The 22729-nt window shown below is 40.8% G+C and overlaps 1 protein-coding gene across 1 annotated transcript; it reads left to right on the top strand.

Annotated features, from left to right (window-relative positions):
- The first annotated feature begins 2255 nt into the window (after window positions 1-2255).
- Window positions 2256-15902, top strand: gmppaa (GDP-mannose pyrophosphorylase Aa). The gene is made up of 12 exons (XM_080478649.1): window positions 2256-2397; window positions 5725-5822; window positions 6367-6470; window positions 6730-6922; window positions 7081-7140; window positions 7229-7359; window positions 10469-10603; window positions 11434-11531; window positions 11620-11666; window positions 11782-11874; window positions 13171-13339; window positions 14626-15902. Exons 1-12 carry the CDS (start codon window positions 2358-2360, stop codon window positions 14724-14726), a joined length of 1269 nt encoding a protein of 422 aa, XP_080334775.1. The 5' UTR covers window positions 2256-2357; the 3' UTR covers window positions 14727-15902.
- Window positions 15903-22729: the final 6827 nt, after the last annotated feature.

Raw genomic sequence — 22729 nt, 5'->3', positions numbered from 1 at the left:
GATCTGGTACCACAGCACCTTGTCCCCTGCTGATTGTTGACTGAAATGTTTCTCTGTTTGTTTGATGCTGATTCGCAGCTAAATTTGCATATGTTTGAGTTATGAATACCACCACATGGGAGACTGTTTCACTTCAGGTTACATTTTAATGAGGGAATATGAAAGCGTGTGTGTGTGTGTGTGTGTGTGTGTGTGTGTGTGTGTGTGTGTGTGTACGCACCATTTGTTGTTTTTTAAGAGTTCAAAACTGACAACTGAGTTATTTTTCACACTGCTTTAACTTCTCTCCGCTGGAATAATAGCTCTTAACTCACGTGCCACAGTTCGGCAGCAGTCCAGACTCCTACCTGAGTAGAGGAGCGAAAGACTAGTTTCATAGCAGAAACAGATAATTGCACATTTCAGTGGAATCTTTCAAATTCTGATAAAGTAGATTGGCCACTTAAAAAAGACTGTGGCCATTTCCCAAATAAACAACAATTATAGACTGGAGAATTCATGTTGAACACTTTTTCTCCTCTGTGTGAGTGAACGGCCATGGGAGCTTGTAAATGTAGTAGAATTGTGACAACAAATTAATAAAACACAAAGTTGTGAGTACATGTAGGTGTTTGTATTCGCTCATACAAATGTAACAAATGTCAGATGTAGAAAGGATTCTGAAATGAGATATGATAAAAAACAACATTCGGGAGTCTGTGTGCGAGCTGGCAGCTGAGTGGCAAGTTTAGGATTTTCTGTATGTATATCTGAGAGTAAAGAGTAAATACCTCTGACTGAAATGAACCTCACTGCTTGTCCCTGGAGGAGTGGGCCTCAGAGTTACAGTGTCCCTGGTGGAGCTTTTCTCTATGGAGGTTGATTTATCTTGATGAATCCAGTGAATTTCTGTCTCTAAATTGAATGTGTGTAATATTGTCTTAAAATTGTCTTTGTCTTAGGATGGACTGGTGGTATGTCAGTGGACCAAATAAAGACTTACATTAAGCCTCTGTATTATGACACTGCAGGCCTAATGATGGCTGATTTAAGTTTGCTAACTGTAATATCAAGATGATTACACAATATTTAATAATATACACAATATTGAACTGGGATGGACGGGTGGACTATCAGAGGTGTATCCTGCTTTTATCTATAGTCGCTTGGATTGGCTCCAGCACCCCTCAACCCAAAATTGAAAAATGGGATTGGTGGTAGAAAAGGAGCTTAACAGTCGGCTGAAGAGCTTTCCAACTGCCCCATAGAAGCAGATATGGAAGAAAACAATGTAACCAAGGGGGAATATCAAACCTAGTGTCCTCATCAACTCAAAGAGGGTGGACTGCATTACAACTGAGCTTAAATCTCAGCGCTGGCTGCCTGTGTGTCAAATGATTGATCCCTCAAAACCCCAAGGTCCTCAGGATGAGGTTTACAAGTGTTCCCAGACTCTGAACAAACGAGTTGAAGCAGCTTTTAGTTCCTTAGTTTGTTCACCTGTGGAACTAACTCCCTGAATACCTGAGGACTGCTGAGAGAGTCACTTCTTTTAAATCAGGCCTTTAAACATTATTTGCTCAGGCTTCCCAAGAAACCATCTTTTTTTCTTATGTTGTTATTACCTTTATTTCAGCAATGAGAAAGTTGGGTGACCAACAAAGTTGACAGAGACGGTTATGTTTTCGTCCGCTTGTATTCATCTATTGGTTTGTATGGATGGATGGATGGATGGATGGATGTATGTGTGTGTGTGTGTATGTGTGTGTGTATTTTACAAATTTTTCGCAAAATCTACTCACACAAATTGCATGAAATTTTCAGGAATGATTATAGTCATCCAAGGACCAATTGATTAGATTTTGGGACGTTAATGGCTAAGCACTGATGAGATAACAGCTATTATGCTCGCTATGCTAACTCTGTTCCACAAACAAATGTGGCATTGGCCCGTTTTAGTCTTTATTAATAAAGTTTTTACTTCATTTATTTTCATTTTCAAGTCTTTCTTAATCACCTTGTTTGAATGTATTTTCTTGATTTCATTGTAAAGGTCTGTGAACTGCCTTGTCTGAATAGCATTATGGAGAAGTCATATGTTCTCTCTTAACAAAAACTTAAGATACATGAGTAATATTTAAACAAATAAACACACAAAATTGAAATTATTGAAAAAAAAACCCCCAAAAAAACCCCTTCAGAAATCCAAATATTGACACGCTTCATCAGCAGTCTTCTCCCGGTAACCCCCACGAGCGGCCCCGCCCCTCGTGACCCCTGTGAGTGACGCGGCTCGTCACCGTCTCGCGCAGGAAGCGGACCGGAAGTGCTCCGATCAGCTGTGGTGCACAGTTTCCAGGCACGACTCCCCTGTCAACATGTTGAAGGCGGTTATCTTAATCGGAGGTCCGCAGAAAGGTGAGGATAACTGTCGTCTCTGTGGCGTTTTCCAGGTCCGCTGCGTGGAGTTTGTGCAGAGCTAGCCTGCTAATGCTAACAGGTAGTTTATCACTGACGTGGCATAAAGCAACACCAACAACAGCAGCAGCAGCAGCAGCAGCAGCAGCAGTAGTAGTGTGGAACGTGCTGCTTAAATATCGCTTTAAACTAACACATCAACCGATATAACATTAGGAAAGGCACTGCCCAGTCGTATCATTTAACATTTAAAACATCGAGACACGTTTAGCATTGAGATACATTCAGTTGTAATTAAAAAAAAGTAGAACTCAGTTAAATTGTTGGCTTATTTGTTACCTTATCGTGGATGTGAGGTTGAATATGGCATAACATTATTTTTTGTCAATGCTATAAATGTAAAAACATGCCATGTACAAGTGAGGGACCCATCTGATTTGAATGTCTCTTATGTACTTGCTGGGTGCCATTGATCCAGACCTGTCTCATGAGTGATATCTTTATATTAGACGAGAGAGAACTCTCTAAGAGGGAAACTGACAAGAGCAAGAAATATTCAGCAGCACTTAGTTAAAAGTTAAAAGTGGGGGGAAAAAAGTCCTGCAGAGGTAGTGGGGGTAGCCGTGTATCACAACACCAGAGTAAATATGAACTTTGAACATTTCCATGGAGAAATAGCACAATTCTTCTTGGAAATATATTAGGTAATGGATTTTAAGATGTTAATCTTAACCAATTTCAAAAACAGATTTGTTAAGGGGGGGGGGGATAGTCTAGCTCCATGTGTAACTTTCATGTTACTTAACATTTTTGAAAAATAGCAATGCTGTTTCAGAGCAGAGATTCTCAAACATTTCCCTCCTGTAGCCCTTTAAAAAGAGTGTGTAAAGCTCAACCCGTACCAGAGCTTATGTTAGAGCTTCACAACATATAGTATCTGCTCTCTTCTAACTAACCAATAATCTGCTTTTAGCAGCTGACAGAGCAGAGGGTGTTAATTTAATCCCTTTAAACTATGGGAGACAGTAATTGTCAATCGTGGAGTGAACACTTGGCACTTACCATAAGGCACTATAATCATCTGCAAGCCGCGTTACCTGTGGCGTACCGCATGGGCTCTTTAGGTGCCATTGCTTTCTGTGTATACACTTCCACTCAGATATATGTCTCACAATGTCCCTTTTGTTATGCAGGTGACACACTTATAGACCTTCTTAGGGCTGATAATCCTGAAAAATCTCTGTCTGCTCATTTTCCCACCTGAAATCAAAAATTGTGCGGGCCTGTTTTTGTTTCTTTTTGGTTCATCTGACCTCACGAAATTCTTCCAAAACCACAGCATTTCACCTAATACCTAACCCACAGCTAGAAACCTAGAAACCTCTGATTTTCACCATTATACGATAAGAGACAATCCAGTCTAAGACTTTTTCCTTCGAATAAGATTAAGTCAAATCCGTTGTTTTGTATTGAAATCTGGAAAATAATCCCTCATGTATTCTACTTGTTCAGACTTGCATAGTGTTGCTTTCTGGTTTCATCCATAAATAACCCCTCCTGCCTCCCACTGGTTCGAATGTTGACCTAATGTGAGAAAGTTAAAAGACTAACGTCTTCAGGATGTTTCTGATTGTTCCAGTGCTTGAAGTTTTATAGAATTAGTTATTTTCTTCGGATGTTGAACTTTCTGATATAGCGCAGTTTTCTTTGCTGAAGTGAACAGTTAATGGTGTTGTGATTCAAAACCTCAGCTAACAGACTGCAGAGATAACTAAAGAGCTCTCAAAGTTCTTCAAGAGCAAAGCGTAGTCCTGAGAGGAAGCAGCTTTCATTCCTAAGAGGAGGCAGCTTTGGCATCCCATAAAGACTTTAGAGGCAAGCCACGGCATTCTACAGTACAAACAAGCAAATATTCAGCCTGCTGTTCATGACAGACAAATTCAAGAAGAGAATCCTTTAGCCACAGTAACAGGAGAAATATTTGTTATAAGCTGAAGACCACTCACCACAAGGAACTTCAGCCTACTGTGCAGCTTACATATCAAAGAAAAGGTTCAAGATAATACGAGGCCATCTGTCCAAAAGTTAGAGATGAACTCTGAATTTGACATTTAATTTAAGACTCAATTGTGCTAACAACATTGAAAAATCCTTGGATGCCTGACTGAGAAAGCTGAAATTGAGGCTTCTGAAAGGGCTGACAATGCAGAAAAACAGCTTGTTTTGAAATCTCAAAAATATGTGTGGAAGGGGTTGAAATGGGCAATATATGTACAGAATTTTATTTATTAAAAAAACTAAACAATTCCACTTGGTTGATCGCAAAGACAACGTGTAACCACAAGAAATGGTTATTTGAAATAAAGCAATTCTAACTTTCAGCACGAGAGACTCTGTGCTTTTCCACATCTGTTTATTTCGGCATATGAGGACTGCATCAATACATAGTCTTCCAAAATGAACTAGATATCTGCTAAGTTAAAGCCAAATCTTTCCAGAGGGTACGTGTATTGTAACTGTAAATGTCATCTCATCATTATTAATAATGAAGCATCAGTGTGCTAGCAGCAGCCTGTCACTGTTAGAGCTGTTTTATTAGAAAAGACAGCAGAGAGATCTCAAAGGTCCTCACATGAATAATGGCACAGGAAATTTCCAAAAAGTTCTGATCAACAGGGTTTCGCTTTATTACATTTCCCTATTGTTGATAGTAAAATGGGACATTATGATAAATTAAATGGAAAAGAAAAAACTTCGGGGAGCTTTTTGCTCTCTTACTCTTACACAGTGATTCCTGTCATGTTAGAGAACAGTTAACTACTTTCATTTTAATCGATGTCGAAGTTCAAAAGCGTATTCTACTCTTTTATGTGTTTAATCCTTGTCAACAAAGCAACTGAAGAAAAGTATTATCTGATGAATCAGATCAGATTTAGGAACACTTAATATTATCGTGCTTCTGCTCCGTCGCACTGAGTCCCTCACTGTCGTTTTCCAGCTGAGTTTAAACCACAATGATCCAGTTATACTGTAATATATATATATATATATCGATTTTAAATGTAATTTGCACACTTGTGTGGATTTGATGCCAAGGGAGCAGCACCTGCAATTTCATTATATCACTCATATAATGACAAATAAAGCTATTTATCTTGATCCAGAGTGAATCAGGACCTGTAGTGTCTACATGTCAAACACACAAGGGTCTTTATTCCTCTGATCAGAAGCCAAAAGCACCTCTGCTTTGTCTCCAGGTTGGGCAATGAACGACACCAGTGGTTCGACCTGTTCTCTTCCCCACTAATCACCTGCATGACTTTTCAGGCACCCGATTCAGGCCGCTGTCTTTTGAAGTACCAAAACCTCTGTTTCCAGTAGCTGGGGTTCCCATGCTCCAGCACCACATTGAAGCATGTGCCAAGGTGAGCGTCTGTGTGCTCAGTCATTGTATACGGTGTGATCGGAGTGCAAGACGTGGCAAGGCGTTGCTACATGTGTAGCATGACCCAATAGGTCACAATATAATGCTCTTTATTCTTCCTCCTTAGTTCCACTTAAGTTTTTTATCTTTTTCATGCAAAGTTCTGGCACATCATAAAGTCGACAAGTTCATTACACTGAGCCAGTGGTACTGCACTGTTGTTCAGTACAATCTGTGGAAAAGGAAGTGTGTGGATGTGAAACAGAAGTGGAGCGAGGATGGAGCCTGGGGGAACCCTCACACCTCATTTTGTTCAGCTCAGACTTGATACAAAGGAGTCCCTGCCTTTCAGTTAGGACAGTGGCTTTTAGTGTTGCACTGATAGGGGAACACACACATTTTATTATCTCAGGCCTTTGTTGTGTTAATCAATTGAGTTTTTATCCATTTTAATAACTGGATGCCACTACGGTACAACTGCTCTCAGTACATGTCCTATAATAGTTTATATTGCACTTATTGATTTGATAACTTTCTTTCTAAAGGTGCCGAACATGAAAGAAATTCTGCTCATCGGCTTCTATCAGCCAAATGAAGAACTCACCAGGTTTCTCTTAAATGCTCAGCAGGAATTCAAAATTTCCATCAGGTAAACTACAGCAATAATGTCAGCCTCACTTTACAAGAGCAGTTCCACTTCTAATTGGTCCAGTCGTCGTTACTGTGACTTGTACAGCATGTGGGAGTTTGGAAGATGTACTCTGCCGGTTGGGTATACCACTCGGCAAAATACTTAATGTATTGATCCCTTCCACCTTTAAGTTCAGTTTCTTTTTCAGTGGCAGTAGAAGTGGTTTTCTGACTGAATGACCGCAGGGCTACCGTTCTTCTTGACTCCTGCACTGCAGGTATTTGCAGGAATACGCCGCCCTGGGCACTGGAGGGGGCATCTATCACTTCAGAGATCAGATTGTCTCGGGCAGTCCGGAGGCTTTCTTTGTACTGAATGCTGATGTCTGTTCAGCGTTTCCTCTCGCAGAGATGCTCAGCTTCCAGAAGGAACATGGAGAACCAAACAGCTTTGTTATCCTGGGGACGACGGTGAGGCTTCACTGTTGGCAGCTGGGACTGTCGGGAAGTAATGAATATGGTTAAAGTCCAACTTCCAACATCAGTAACACTTTTTCTTTATGGTTTTTGTTCGGCTTCTTTTTGCTGTTGTTAAAAAGTTTGATCTAATACTAATGATTTGCTTTTAGGCCAACAGAAAACAGTCAATGAACTACGGCTGTATTGTGCAAAACGAGGAAACAAATGAGGTATTTGCACAGTTTCTTCTGGTTTTCTCTGACATTCGCTAGGTACCGTGGATATGTGAACTCATAACTCGTCCCGTTCGTCATGCAGGTCTTGCATTACGTGGAAAAGCCAAGCACCTTTGTGAGTGACATCATCAACTGTGGTATTTACCTATTTAGTCCCGAGATCTTCCAGCATATCGGCGGCGTCTTTCAGAAGAATCAGCAGGACATGCTGCTGTGAGTTGTCGCCCTCCTCAGGGCCCCGCGTGTCTGAATGCATGTGAACACCATGTACTTCATCTCTTTGCTTTTCTTCATGGTCTTTTTCTCCTTCCCTTCTCCTCCATCACATGTTTTCTGTTACATCATACATCCATCAGATACCCGTATGATGGGTAAGTTGGTACATTTAGGCTGCATGGTGTGGTCATAGAGCACTTAGTGTGTGCTGTGATTTGTAGCGCCGTTCTCCTCTACCACTCCTCTGTGTGCGTTTCTGCCCAATGATCCCCTCCTCGTTTTTTCCTTTAAGTCTTTGTTGTTGCATCTTTTACGAGAGCGAACTTTTATGCGTTGTCATTTTATAAAAAATGAGACGTACTGACTTCTGTTTTCATTGCCATCACAAAGATTAGTATACATAAATATATCAGCTGGAACAGACCACCTGAACTCCAATTCGTAAGAAGAAAAAAATGATTTAGCTACTGAGGATTCAAGCATTTGATATATTTCTTTGGAGTCACGATTTCAAGTGTATTCCAGATGAAACATTAACTGGCCGTCTGCTTCACATTCACTGTGTTGTGCATATTCAGAGGTTCAATTGAGGAATATGGGCTTGATGAAGGCCTTATATTTGGAAAGGATATATTCAGTAGGCATTTCTCATTCCCATTGTTAATGCAAGAAATTATCATAGCTTCCAATAATGTCATCATATGTTACAAGATTTTCCCCCGGACGTTAAGTCATAAGACAAAGACCGGAAACGTGAAAAAAGTCCTCATCAAATGACAAAACAATTTCTTGTTGCTTGAATTGGGATAGTTTCAGCCTGTGGTTACAAAATAGGAACATACGTCAGCTTATGTGTGACAAGTCAAACATGTAGCGCCGGCAAAATACCCTTTTCGATTATTTAGTTGTTCCTACGATAAAGTCCATACTTAATATATTTTAAACACATAGGTGGGAGGTAAAACAGGTGAGATTTTAAAGGTGCTGCCAGGTGGATTTTGTTGATGTTTACATACACACACAGGCTGGTGTTTTTCTCTCTTAGCAGCTGTAATGCTTTAAGTTAACCAGCAGCCAGCCGGAGATCCATATTTAATGAGATTGGTGGTCAACAAAATGTCAAAATCCTGAGATAAATCTCCCAGATTAAGAAGAGAGATTAATTGCTATTATTATCTGCAGTGTAACAAAATGCTGAGCTGGTATGTCGTCTTTGCCTCGACATCCGTTCTGCACTCCTGAGGGTAAAGTACCCATTCGCAGTGCTCCGTTCAGTGTGATTAACACCAGAAGATCGTATACTTATGATTTGATGGTTGTCTGTTCCACCTGGAAAATATTTAAATGACGATTGCAATCCAATTATTGACAAGTTCTCTGCTTTATTGTCATCAGTGGAACTTGTAACGTCTTACATGCCGCATTTGGTCGCCATACCAGGAGATGTGTTTTTTTAAAACATTGTGCATGTTGGCCCGAGTCTCTCACAGCAGCACACACACACACACACACACACACACACACACACACACACACACACACACACACACACACACACACACACACACACACACACACACACACACACACACACACACACACACACACACACACACACACACACACACACACACACACACACACACACACACACGATCAGTCCCCGGATTTCTTTTTCTTATTTATGAAACTTGTTCAGTTTTTCGCTTTGTGTTCTTTGGCTCACTGCGGAGTCACTGACCTCACAATCAGCACACCAAGGACACAAAAAAAAGGTCAACGCACACTGTGCATAATTTACCTGCTAACATCAATAGCACTTAAATCAAGCTGGGCACTGAATCAGCAAAATTGTTGAACACATCAGAGATACTTGATAGAAGGCTTTTACTGCAGAGTCTCTCAGGGACTACTTTGCCTCTAACCACATCCCCTCCTTTTTGGTAAAACTTCGATTATGGGCGCAATCCTTTTAAAATATTCTTTTCATCAATATTTAACACCCTGTTTCATCTTGGGGCTCTCACAATACACTGTGCCAGAAACCCTGATTAATATGGAACGCGTTGACTCTTCTACTTAAGATTAAGTTTGGATCACTTCTAGGTAATCAGCGTTGGTTTCAGCCCAGCACTGACACCATCAAAGTTAGTATTGGTGATGCATTTTAACTCGGTGCTCCCTCTCATTGTGGGGGATGATTAGTGGGGCAGTAAATTCATGTTTCTCTTCAGAGGTTTGAATGTAACCGAGCTGCTGGGTTGTTGTTTTTTTTTGCACACATTAAACATTTGAAGGATTTCACAAAGCTACAAGAAGGGTTGGAATTAAATCAGGGGAGCTTTTTACTTTTAAGAATAGGAACTTTTAATACTTCTCCACAAGTTGATTCCAAATGTTTATTTCACAATCCAAGTAAAGGATAAACCTTCTAATAAAGGACTAAGTCGTTATGTCTGGTGTAAGCCGCAAGATAAACATGTACTCAATATGCGTTATTGTACGTCGAACAGATCCTCACTGGTTTTACTTATTAATCCTTAATTATGCACAACAACTAGAATGAGACGATGGGTACAAGCAGCTCAGAAGAGTTTCCTCCGTGAGGTGAAAGGCCTCACTCTCCATGATACAGTGAGGCTCTTCGCCATCCGGGAGAAACTCAAAGTGGAGCCACGACTCCTCGACATTGAGGTATTGCAGTATCTGATCAGGATGCAGCCGGGTTGCCTCCCGTTAGAGCTCTACCAGGCACGTCTGACAGGGAGGAAGCCCAGAATCCGCTGGAGAGATTATATCATCGGGTCCAGTAGAGGCTTGTGGTCGTGCTCGGGATTCCTGGACGTCTTTCTTCTTCTTACATGCCACTGTGAATCCATGTAGATGACATTTAGAACAATTCGGTGTCTTCTTTAAATAATATCTTCAAGCCATTTCAAGCGGCATCCAATAAATAATTGCAGTTTTCAGCTCATATTTTAAAGGGCCGGATGAGATTCGGGATTTCATTTCTGCCTCCTAACGTGTCATCGCTGTGCTCAAGTTTGTAACGTATTAAATGAGGTTTGTAACTCTGAGCCACACACTAACGATCTGTTTCTTGCAGAGAGGAGCCAACTAACGGCTGGCACCGAGCGGAGGCCATCAGGCTGGAGCAGGACATTTTCACTGCACTGGCAGGGCAGAGCAAACTCTACGTTTATAAAACCCTGCGCTTCTGGAGCCAGATTAAATCTGCTGGGTGAGCGAGGAAAAGTCTGTCACACTGAGCAGGATTTTCAATTTGCTGCTGGAACATGAGCCATCGTGTAGTTTTGCAAAGATCAGATAGTCATGTACGATTGCGCTGATTTTCATTTTGGTTATCAATACAATTCCAATACTTCCTTCAAAAGCACTCAGAGGAGGAACCTAAAAAAAATTGGTTTTTCCAAAATAGATTTACGAATTGATGCTGAGGCACTCTGTGTTTTTTTTTTTTTTCTTTTTGAGTAAAACAAAAAGGTATTGTTCCTGTTTTTGTCTCTAAAGCAAGAACAGAAAGAAGTACGTGAAGAATACGTCCTTTAAATCTTCCTGGAAAAAAAACCCTACATAAAAATAATTGTGTATTGAGTGTATATCATGTGTACAGATGAGAGTCCCATCTTTTCACATGAGAATCGATCGTAAAACATCCTTTAGTTTTGAAAGTATTGATCATTTTGTTTTAATTCCCTCATAAGAAAAGAGACACAGGATTGGATTAAATATAGACTTCACAGGACATAAAAATAAAACAATCATTCATGCATGACACTTGAATATTATTTGTAGTTTTCATGTGAATTGGCAGTGACATGCAAGCAGTGTTAAGCCCATATTTCTACATATACTGTGTTGGTCCGAATATAAGACTTTTTAAATCTGGAAAAAGGAGATTTAATAGTATGCATCACAGAAAACCTGAAGAACTCCAGGATTATCTTGCATTTGGACCAATGCAGTAATAAAACTGAGCTCTTATTTGAAAAGCGCTTTCCTTTGTCTTGTTTTTATTCATATTTTCTGTCTCTTTGTCATTTTTATCAGGTCTGCAATCTATGCCAGCCGCTTGTACCTGGACCAGTATCACACAACTCATCCTGAAAGATTGGCCACAAATATGGAGGGGCGGCCCAAAATACGCGGTACGATTTATTAACCGTTCTTAGCCACTGTTTCGTCCTCGCATCGACACGAACAAGTCTGTTTACACTCCATTTCTCTTTTGTCCAGGCAATGTCTATATTCATCCCACGGCCAATATTGATCCCACTGCGATGGTAGGAGTTTCTCCTCTTTGTTTTTCACCAGCTGTTTGCAGACACGTGGGAAACGATCTTCAGCTCGGTACTTATAGTCACTAAGGGAGCGCTGCTTTTCTTTCTCTCTGTGCAGCTGGGCCCCAACGTCTCCATTGGCACCGGAGTGACGATTGGTGCTGGAGTCAGAGTTCGAGAGTCTATCATCCTCCATGGCGCCAATTTACAAGTGAGTCGTTCACGGTAAACCGTCGGGACTTCACGATTTTAGAGGTGTCAGTCGTGAACGCAAGAATAATAATGTTGTCTCGTATGTTGGAAGGAAATCCTTGAAATAGATAACAAAGAGTCATACTGCTGCTCCCATAGCAGTGAAAAAGCTCAGTGTGGGAGTAGACGGGGAACGTCGATGTAGTCCAGTGTTTTGCCTCCCTGGGCATCAATAAACAATCCTATGGGTAAAGTTTCAATAGAATTTTATGTTTATGTTGTACCAAATACAACACAGTCATCTCAAGGCACCTCTACAGAGAAACCACCCCTGGGTGGCGCGTTCGGTTTGATCATATTTATTTGTTGTCAGTAGCTCTACGTTGTAGCTGCAGTCACACAGAAGTGCAGCGAGACAGTTGTGAGATTTCTGATATGATTGGAAGTTAAACCGCTTTAATTTAGGCTGCATTTGGTCTTAAAGCCATGACCCCACTCACTGTACAACAAACCACCACAGATTTTATACAGATATTGTCATGATTGCGCAACTTTCAATATGCAATCTCGTAACACACCACTTTTCCACCTCTTTGCTGATGATCAGATGTAAGCGGTTATTTAAGTTTTATTTTTTAAATTGTGTCGACGAATTTTCACAGAGATTCATTGATTGATTCGCCAGCTCACGCGTCAGATCACGACTCCAGCTAAGATAAATCCCAAAGAATTGCTGAAAAAAACCTTTTAAACTAGTGTGGGCAGACTTACCTGCAGTGTTCTCTTCATTGTGGAGGCTGCAGACCTCTGGTCTTAATGGTAAAGTTGATTTTCCTCACAGTTCAAAAACATTATGTTTGGCATTAAAACTGGACCTCACCTTTACAAGAGTTGAAGGTGAATCTATCAGCCCGATTGCAGTCAGTGACATCTTTACATTTTATTAGTAACATTATCCACACCCCAGCAAGGACCCCTCCAAAATTTATCTTCCCTCTCATCTGTCACACTAGAAATATTGTTGCCTGCGCCTCTCACAAAGATGTCATTTTTAACGATTTGCAGGCTGCCATAATTTAATCCCGCGTCTCCAGTGATGACTGGGTGCCTGTTTAAAATGAATTTATGCTTCTGGTGACTTATTAGTTTTCATTGCGCATTTTGCCTACAAGGACAGTTTGTTAGTTTAGCTGCATGTCCAAATAAAAGTCCCCGGGCGACGCTCGATGTTTTTTTCTTGTAGAAACAAAGTCTCTGATGTTCACTCTGTAATCTTCTCTGGCAAATGGTTTTGGCGGTTTTGTCTTGTGTGCAGGATCACTGCTGTGTGCTGAACAGCATCGTGGGATGGGACAGCACCATCGGCAAGTGGGCGAGAGTAGAAGGAACCCCGAGTGACCCGAATCCAAATGATCCTTTTGCAAAGATCGACAGCGAGACGCTGTTCAGAGAAGGAAAGCTCACACCCTCAATCACCATTCTGGGTAAGCTCGCCATCGCTTAAAGTGCTCCAGCTCACAGCTTGTCGCTCTCAACTCTGAATTTTGAGATGAGGTCCTACTTCTCGGTCTTACCTTTCAAGTATGATCTGAGGAACATGACCTTCGCTGTTCCACATGTTGTGAATGCTTAACCCTTCTCATATTTGATTGGTATTTACACAAACTGTTTAATTTTAATTGATTTCAAATTCACAATAAATCACAAGTCAAATACTACATTGAAAAGAAATGAAAATATTAGACAGATAAATGTAATCAGGGAAAAAGACAACTTTTGTTTGTTTGTAAAAGAAGTAATTCCAAAAGTATTTTTCAGTTTTTATTCATTAGTTTACGTTTGTACATTTGAGTTCTTCAAGCAAAACAGACTGAGTGAGGACAAACACCGACACTGCTTTCTTTATCATTTTAGCCATATCAACCAAATCTAATATCATCTACCGGAGAAATGTGTGTTTGGATGCTTCCCAGAACAAACTCTGAAAGAGAGACTTTTTGGATGGAAGTATTCTTGTGTTTGTAGCGCTGCTTTTTGTTAGTTTTGAAAGAATACTAAGTAATGGAAAAGAAACGGTTGATTTTAATCATCCTGCTTGTGCACAATGACATTTGAACCCTGTTGGTGTAGCGGAGAGCATAGATAGAAGTAAACAGTATTAAACAATATACTTTTTCAACAACATAAGTAAACGTACATGCATTTTTCCTGTAAATCTCAAATTTATTTACGACACAATGCAGATTTTGTTACACATATACCTGCAGTGCATGGGCAGAATGCAGAAAATGCACCAAACAGGCCACGTTGGATTTATTTACAAGGTAAAGAATTCAGCTAATTTGTAGAAGAAATAATTAAACTGGAAAAACGCAGTAAAGAATTATCTAATATGGAGATATAATAGTAAAATGTGGATGGGTGGCAGGTGTCATCTACACATGGTAGTAACACAACATCTTTGTGAAACAGCGTTTCAAGAGCTTTAAGTTGCTCTGATCTGTATAAAACGCTCCCAACAAAATAGACCCTTGACTGAAGCGTTTGCCTTTCTATTTTCTCGCACTGAATCGCTCCCATATTTAATGTGCGACCTCATATTTGATTGGAACAACGTCGAAAATCTCCCAAAACGAGCAAAAGCGAAATAAATAAATCCTATCCAGTGTGTCAAGAGCGAAAAATCATAGTTGAGAGAGCTCCAATGTCATCTCCTCGTCCTTTCCACTGCGCTGCACAGACTTAATGCCATCCTGCTTTCTCTCCTCAGGTTGTAACGTGACCATCCCCTCCGAAGTGATTATTCTGAACTCCATCGTCCTCCCACACAAAGACCTGAACCGCAGCTTCAAAAACCAAATTATTCTCTAGTTAATCTTCTGTCCATTCACTGTCCCCGGTGAAGGATGTTTCCAGCACTGCCTCCGAGTTACTGTATATAAGGTGTCAAAAATGAATATATGGAGCATTCATTAAATAGTTTTGAAAGATAGAGTTTTTATATGTTTGTCCTGAAGCCTTTATGCAACGTTGGGTGTCAGCGGCATTAGAGGGAAGCTAATCATGCATGTTGATTCACCTTCACAAGTGCGTCCATGCCAGAGGTTTTTTTTTATTGGTTTTTGTATCAATTTTACTCAACTGTAAAATTACTACAGACACTACTAATATTTGTAGTTGGATATAATATATGAAAATATGTCTATAGACTGTTGTTGTGTGAAGGTCATTCTTGACATCCCGACTTTGTATGTTTACTGAGAGAAAAGAAAAATCCCCGGCTGCTGAGTGTGTGTATGTGGGTGATTATTTGTGCGGCGCTCTGATTAAAACCTTTTTGCAGCATCGTCTTAAAAATTTGACTGCCACCAAAATAAATGATCAAGCCTGAGATTTACACTGCAATCAAGTAATGCTGCTTTTTAATATGTGAACGTAGCAGGTGGTCTCCACTCGGCTCAAACATTGTAGAGGCGACGCGACATGCTCAAATTGTGCATTTGCAATCACTGTTCCAATTTACGTGTACAGCACATTAACATTTACTTATTAAGCCCTGGAGTACTTGTGATCACGCCAGTACTTTTGTTCCAATTATTGCGGCGAGTGTGCGCGTCACCGAATTATGTTAAATGGTGATTCTGGAAATGCAGCATAATGTATTTCAATCAAGGCTTCTCTTCACAATGTACTTTAAAAAAAAAAAGAAGGAAAAAAAAAAGTTTATTTAGGGGTTTACACTGAGCTGCACTTTTCGGTGATGATTTGGACGCCTCACATCTTCAAACAGCTCCCGTCTGCAGGCCCTCATTACAGTGTTTTCATCCTCTTGGTGGGATCTTCATCAACTGGGCTAAAACCTCACTTCTCCTCACATGAAAGGCAATCCCAACGTTCATTAAATCAAGTCAGCTTTCCACCCCCGTCACAGTAAAACTCTCAATGTATTCATGCGGAGGACTGCTCACAGCAGGGGAAGAGCTTGTAAATCTAAATTCTTGTACTGCTTCTTGAAAACTCACTGGTAATAACAAGTTGTCAAAAATGGATCCATCTTTCCCTTTTGTTTTTCCACCTCTTGTGCCCCTTAAAGAAACTGGATTTATTTATTGGGTGTTTCTGTCTGGGCAGGTCAGCAGGGGAGGCTTAAAGATGTTAGAGTTTACTCAAACCTGCAGCGGACAGACTGACGGCCGTGATGACTTGTGACAAAAGCTGGATTCAGACCCCCCCCCCGGGTGCACGGAGGACATTTGAGCCAAGAGGCAGGAGATGTCAGCTGCCAGCCGCTGTGGGTGTTGTCACCTGGACCGGTCGGCATGCATCTTTAGGAGCACACGATTCAGCAGTGGCTAGTGCACTTTTCCAATAATACCCCAGGCTTGTATTTTTGTTTTGTTTTTTTAATTGTCTTTATAGTCTTTCTGAGAAAAGCCCACGTTTCCACAGGGAAAACATGCAAACTCAACTCAAAGACGTCCAGCGGGATTCAAACCAGGGATGTTCTTGCTGTGATGTGAAAGTGCCAACCACTGCAGCACTGTTTGGCCCTCTTAGTATCAAGACTATTATTAATACTCGTATAAAACCGAATTTTTGAGTCGGGAGATAACGTCGGCAAAAAAGATCACGACACCGTTTTTGATGTCTTTGCATTTTTATTTCTTATATATCCAAACACTTGATGCTCCATTCTGGTTGCCAAGCTTCTTCGCGGGTATCAACCTTTCAGGGGACGACGGCATGCCAAACTGAGACACAGTGGATTCTGAAACGCTTGAGGTTCACCACCGCAACAAAATGCAAAAACAAAACATGCAAAACCACAGCGCTCAGACGGATGTCTCCAGCAGAAGAAACACAGTCGGAGATCTCTCGCCTCGGTCTCACAGATTCAGGTTGCTCGCATACGGTACTTACGAGGATGTAATTGAGAACAAGACACAACATGACACCACACAGCAGCGCCTACACTGCCGACACAAACGAGGAAAAGCTGTCGTACTGAAGCCTTTCTTTGGAGGCTTTTCACACAACAAGCAACTGTTGGATTGGAATAGAAAGAAGCTTTATTTTTAGACCATCTTTCATGATTGAACACAGCTCAAGTGTTTCACATGAATGATTTATACATACGTACGTACATGCATGCATACTTCTCCATCAAAATGGGGTAAATACCCGTTAGTGTGTGTGGTGGTTAGCACTTGTCTCAGTGAGATTATAGCTGGTTCAAGTCCAGTGTAAGCTCGCACTATAAACTGTAGTGAGGGAGTATTGAAGGGAGGGGTTGGAAACACTCACAAGTTCCACTTTGAGTTTTCTCACAAACAATAGATGGTTCACCTTGATATTTTGAATATTCTGTATCAACCGGATGAGATTCTCAAGAAACAGGAGTGTGCGCTTGTTTATTGTTGAACCAGGGTGAGAAAGAGCCTTTCCACTTCATGTTTGTACAGCAGAAATCTCACTTTTCACTGCATATACAGACAATACATTTCAATTTGCCATTACATCTATTTGTTCATGACCCCAGAAGAAACACTTTACAAAAGCAGCCCTCAGAGTCGCATCTCTAATGATAGCACAAGCCACAGGGGGCTTTACAGTGGCAGTTTAAAAATATCACTTAGTGGGCTCCTCACCTCCCCGACAGTCTTGCTGCAAAACGTGTGTGTGTGTGTGTGTGTGTGTGCGCGTGCGTGTGCGTGTGCGTGTGCCTGCGCCTGCAACTCGTCACGCTGGCAGCTTCCACAATCTGACAAGTTGCTGTTGTGCCACAGGTTGTGCTTGACAGTGGGCAGTCAGCAGTGTACCAAGTCTTGTGTAAGTGAGGCATGAGGACAGCCTAAGTGTCTCCATTAGCCTTCGGTGCCTGGGCGCATTCTTTGTTTTCACAGGAATCTGTGGTGAGAGGTTGCTGGAGCCGATCAGACAACAGGAAGCCGTGGCACTGCAGGCACGCTGCAGCCACAAAGACAAGTGGCGGCACTGAACTGAGGCGCAAGCTTTGTGTCTGGGCCATTTTGATAATGTGCAGCTGCTGTTAATGTCAGATCATCATCATCATCATCATCATCATCATCATCATCATCATCATCATCATCACACCAAGATGAGATAAGATGAAACCAGTTTGATATGATGTGATCTCATTTAAATTTCTCTGGCCACCCTTTTCAAACTAAATGAGATCTAACCCAGATGCATCCTGTAGGGACGAGCAGTATGTGGGAAATATATTAAAACTTCAGAAAGATGACTTCCACTGAATCATGCAGTGAACACGTGCGTATTTATGTATGATATTGCCGTGAACTACTTTAAACACAAGGATTAGTAAAGACATAGTATCTTTTAAAGGGTGCTGTATGCAGACGTCGGATTCTCAACCCTCCTCACCGCAACATCTCAGTCACGTGAGTCCTATTCTGCCTCATATGCTGAAACACACGGGCTGCTAGGAATTGTTTATCAGACAAGCAGGAGGTCTTTACACATGTGCATACCAAAGTTGCATTAAAGCTTAGTTAATTTCAAGCCTTCATAAGATTATTAAAATGTATCATAACAGTAGAGCATAGCTGACTTTGTGTTCTCTTGAAATATTTCTTTTTCCCTGTAGGTTCTTATTGTACTTTATCCTGTTCAGAGTAACTGGAGTCAATCCCAGCTAACGATGGCTGAAGGCAGGGTACTCCCTGGAGGGGTCACAGGTCCAACACAGAGAGACAGACTTTCAGACGGACAATTTTTTGGGTCATTGATTAACCTTGTATGCATGTTTTGGACTGTGTACGAAAACTGCAGTACCAGGAGAACAACCCCCCCCCCCCCCCCCCCCCCTCCACACACACACACACACACACACACACACACACACACACACACACACACACACACACACACACACACACACACACACACACACACACACACACACACACACACACACACACACACGCACGTACAGAGGCTTGGCCTGCATTTGAACCTTCAGCCGATAACCACTGCTCGACTGTGTACGTCCTCAAATGTTACAACTCAAGGAAAGATGTGATGTGAAATCTTCAGTGCGACTGCTTTAGACTAATGTCTGGATGTGAAGCCTGCTTCTGCATTACAAACCGAGAGCCTCCCAGTGGGAAACAAGTCATCTCTAAAAAGACATAACTCCCACTGATAGCATTTGAGCATTTACCTGTAAAATAACATTTGTTAATGATGCACACACTTAACACATTGAATTTTGAAAATAGCCAGACTTCATTACAAGATAAAATCACTGTGGTTGAAAGACATTTCCATCACAAATGACACATATCCTCTAAAAGCAGGATTTGTGCTGTTTAAACAAAGACTTTATTGGTGATAGATAGATAGATAGATAGATAGATAGATAGATAGATAGATAGATAGATAGATAGATAGATAGATAGTTCATTCAACCCCCTGGTAGGAAATTCAAGGTGTCCATCAGTTCACAATAAAATAAAAACAACTTACTGTAAAAATCATGACAGCAAAAAAAATAGATAAGTAATTAAAATATAAAAAATGAAAACTAGGGATTCAGTAATAAGTTCAATAAGTGATTAAAATATCAAAAAAATAGTGAGGCAGCACAGGTAGCTAAAGGTCGCACACAAAGATGTCTGGTTATTATTGTCTGAGGAAAGCATGAATATTATATCAAATTGTGGCTTCACATATTTCTGACTCGTGCTTTTCAAAGGAAAGTAGATATCATGGTGAAATTCTGTCTTTGAATATATTTGAAGCTAAATAATTTGAAAAATATTCAACACCGGGACCAGTTTTTGAACACTGAAGCAACCAGCTGAGAGGATTGGCTATAACTGTCTATGTGTCTGTTCATGTTAAAGAATAAACAAGATAAAATGCGCTTCAGTGCTCATTGTTAGCTCCCAGCTACCGTGTCAGTGCATGTAGGAACTCTTGTAGCGGAGGCCAGGCTGACTGCGGGCGAAGGTCCAGGGACGTTTCCACTCGAGAGGGCAGGTGGAGGGGTTTGCATGTCTGCACACTGAAAGGGTGATGCCTAACGGAGGCCTAAAGGACTGACAAATGAGTTGTCAAACACAATGTGACATCTTGCACTGCTCAAACTCATACGGTGAAGAAAAATAGCGTTGGGATGTCGTGCAGCAACAGTGAATACCAATGTTTTGCTAAACTGCGCTCTGAAACATCAAAACACACCGGTCCCCAAAGATGTGTAATGCAGGCGGTTTTGTTCCCACTCAGCAGATGTGCTGTGTTGTAGAAATGTCGGGTTGGCGTGTGAGCCTTCGCTTTGATTATTGCAAAGCACTGCAAACCGAAATGTTAAATCCCACTTTAAAAAGCGTCAAAGTTAAAGAAGAATGGACCTTCCCCTTGAATCTTTGGCAGTGGAGCTGGAAGTTTGTGATCTGTGCTTCCTGCCCCATCAAGTCTCTGTCTTCTCCTTTTCTTCCCTATTATCCTCGAACTCGACCAGTCCATGCAGGAATTTGTAAAAACCCAAAGTGCCATGAGATTTCTAGTTTGTAATTGGGACTGTGTGAATCAGGAGTCGTCTCAATAATTACAAAGTAAAATAAAACATCCCCCTGACCTCTAGATATTCAATATTTACACAAATAAAGTGGGCTGTGAGCATATGAAAGTGTTTTATTCTTTTATCCAACATATATGTGCTTTAACAAGAAAACGGCACAAATATCTACCAGATTGAGTTAAAGTTTCAAAATCATGTTGAATATTCTCAAACTGGTAGACGGTAGCTCTGTAAACCTATCTTGGAAAACACATATCGGCAGCTGAGGGGACACTGGGATGAATGCAGCACGCATACATTACATTCTCAGACACTGACAGTCTGACTAATATTGCTGTGAGTCATACTTTTACAGCACTAAATAACAGCAGTGAATAATAGTCTGTGTGGCGTTGCAGTGATTACCCTCCACAAGTTGACAGTTTTCATTGAACTTTAAATGTAGCTTTTGTTACAGCTCCGGAAACAGACGGAGTCCCATTGCAGTTTGATTAAAAGGCTTTGTGTGTGTGTGTGTGTGTGTGTGTGTGTGTGTGTGTGTGTGTGTGTGTGTGTGTGTGTGTGTGTGTGTGTGTGTGTGTGTGTGTGTGTGTGTGTGTGTGTGTGTGTGTGTGTGTGTGTGTGTGTGTGTGTGTTGTACCTCTGTTTGTGTTTTTCTCTTTGTGCTTTGACAAATTTAACATCGAGTGGCTTAGCCAAGTCAAAATCCCCACATTGAAAACAGTCTTAGTTCCACTTCCCAGAAGACTAAACTTTTATAAACTCGACTGCTGTCTCTCCGGACAAATACCTCTTTGCAAAGGATTTAACACAAACAATGTTTGGAATGGAAAAAAATATATACAATCAGCAAATATGAAACACTGTAATTGCACATGTGGGTAAACTTGTTTAAGCTTTACAAACAGGGAACTGTTATCCATTTTATATCTGCAGTATTTGTTTTTCCTAATGGAGCATTTAAGTTGATTTGAATGTCTCCCTCCAAACAAAGGCAGTGGCTGTTTTATGGTTGATGCAGTTCCACATACGTATATGAGGCGGTAGGCCCAGTTGAAACGAGATCCAGTGGAAGGACTTGTGGTTGACCACTAGTAGAAATTATGAAAAAGCAATGCTGCAGCGTCGGAGGCGTAACATGTTTTTGTCAGGGGTTTCTCCCAAAGAGAAGAGGTTTTGTCTCATCCATCCATCCATCCATCCATCCATCCATCCATCCATCCATCCATCCATCCATCCACCCATCCATCCATCCATATCAGCTATAACATCACACCTACCTTGGCTTTCACTATGTGTTGTACAACCCCCCTTTTCTCTTACTGGCAGGTTGAAAATCTCAGAAATGTAATCACAGTTGGGGTCAAGTTCAATTTAAACTTGAGTCAGGGGTGAAGCCTCCCTTGAAGAGTAGTTTCATCTTTTGATATGTCAACCTGTTGTCTCACTGCCTTAAGCCCCAATTTACCCTTGAGTTTTTTGTCAGAAATAGAAATGTGTTAACCTCTATATCCGTCTGTCACGTCAAACTGATATCACTCGGTGAAAAAGGACACACAAATTAAAGAAACAGAATAAGCATGTAATTTGCAGCAGCACAGAGCCCTTTTTCCCAGCGGACTGGTCAAATGCTGGCTCAGGACCTTATTTACTTGCAGTGCACAGATATCGCACATCAACTGAATCTGCCACCACTCATCAAAAACCAACTTGGTACCAAAGACACAACATGCCCTCGGGTTAGGATAACTGAAATTATTAGCATTTTTTTAGACTCTTACAGCTATTAAGTGGTATTCCAGATGGATCCAAGGAAGTTCAACTTCACCTGAAAATGCAGTGACGGACGGTTCTGTTAGATTTTATTGTTATTGTCATTTTATTGTTATTTACATTAATGAAATAGTGTCCTCTAGGTCCCAGTTGTCTTAAAGGTCAGGAAGATTTTTGAATGATTAAAAAAAAAAAAGTAAAAGTAATATTTCAAGAAGAAATTGTGACGTTTTAGACAAAAAGAATAGAATGAAAACTTTGACTCTTTACAATATTGTGCAATATACAGCAGCCAGAAAAGAGACACTCCGAATATGAGGACTATCTATTAACTGTACGAAGAACTTAAACCCATATTAACAAGGCTCAGCGTCTCTTTACCTCCCATCAAAACAGTGACAATAAAACAGCTATTTTTCATAAGAATACTTATTCAAATACCAATTTCATTTTCCACACAATTTAATTTTACGTTTTGTACATACTATGTATATTGTGATAATACTACATGTTATCTATGTAAGCCTCAGACTGA

The sequence above is a fragment of the Lipophrys pholis genome (genome assembly GCF_963383615.2).
Source record: "Lipophrys pholis genome assembly, chromosome: 13".
Taxonomy (NCBI): Eukaryota; Metazoa; Chordata; class Actinopteri; order Blenniiformes; family Blenniidae; genus Lipophrys; species Lipophrys pholis.
Note: the sequence above shows the minus strand (reverse complement) of the source record. Positions and strands in the feature narration are given on the sequence as shown.

Excerpts from the sequence above, each read along its gene's own strand:
- gmppaa (XM_080478649.1), top strand. The coding sequence starts at position 2,358 with ATGTTGAAGGCGGTTATCTTAATCGGAGGTCCGCAGAAAG. Across the intron at positions 2,398-5,724 it reads AATCGGAGGTCCGCAGAAAG|GCACCCGATTCAGGCCGCTG; the intron begins GTGAGGATAACT and ends ATGACTTTTCAG. Across the intron at positions 11,532-11,619 it reads GGGGCGGCCCAAAATACGCG|GCAATGTCTATATTCATCCC; the intron begins GTACGATTTATT and ends TCTTTTGTCCAG.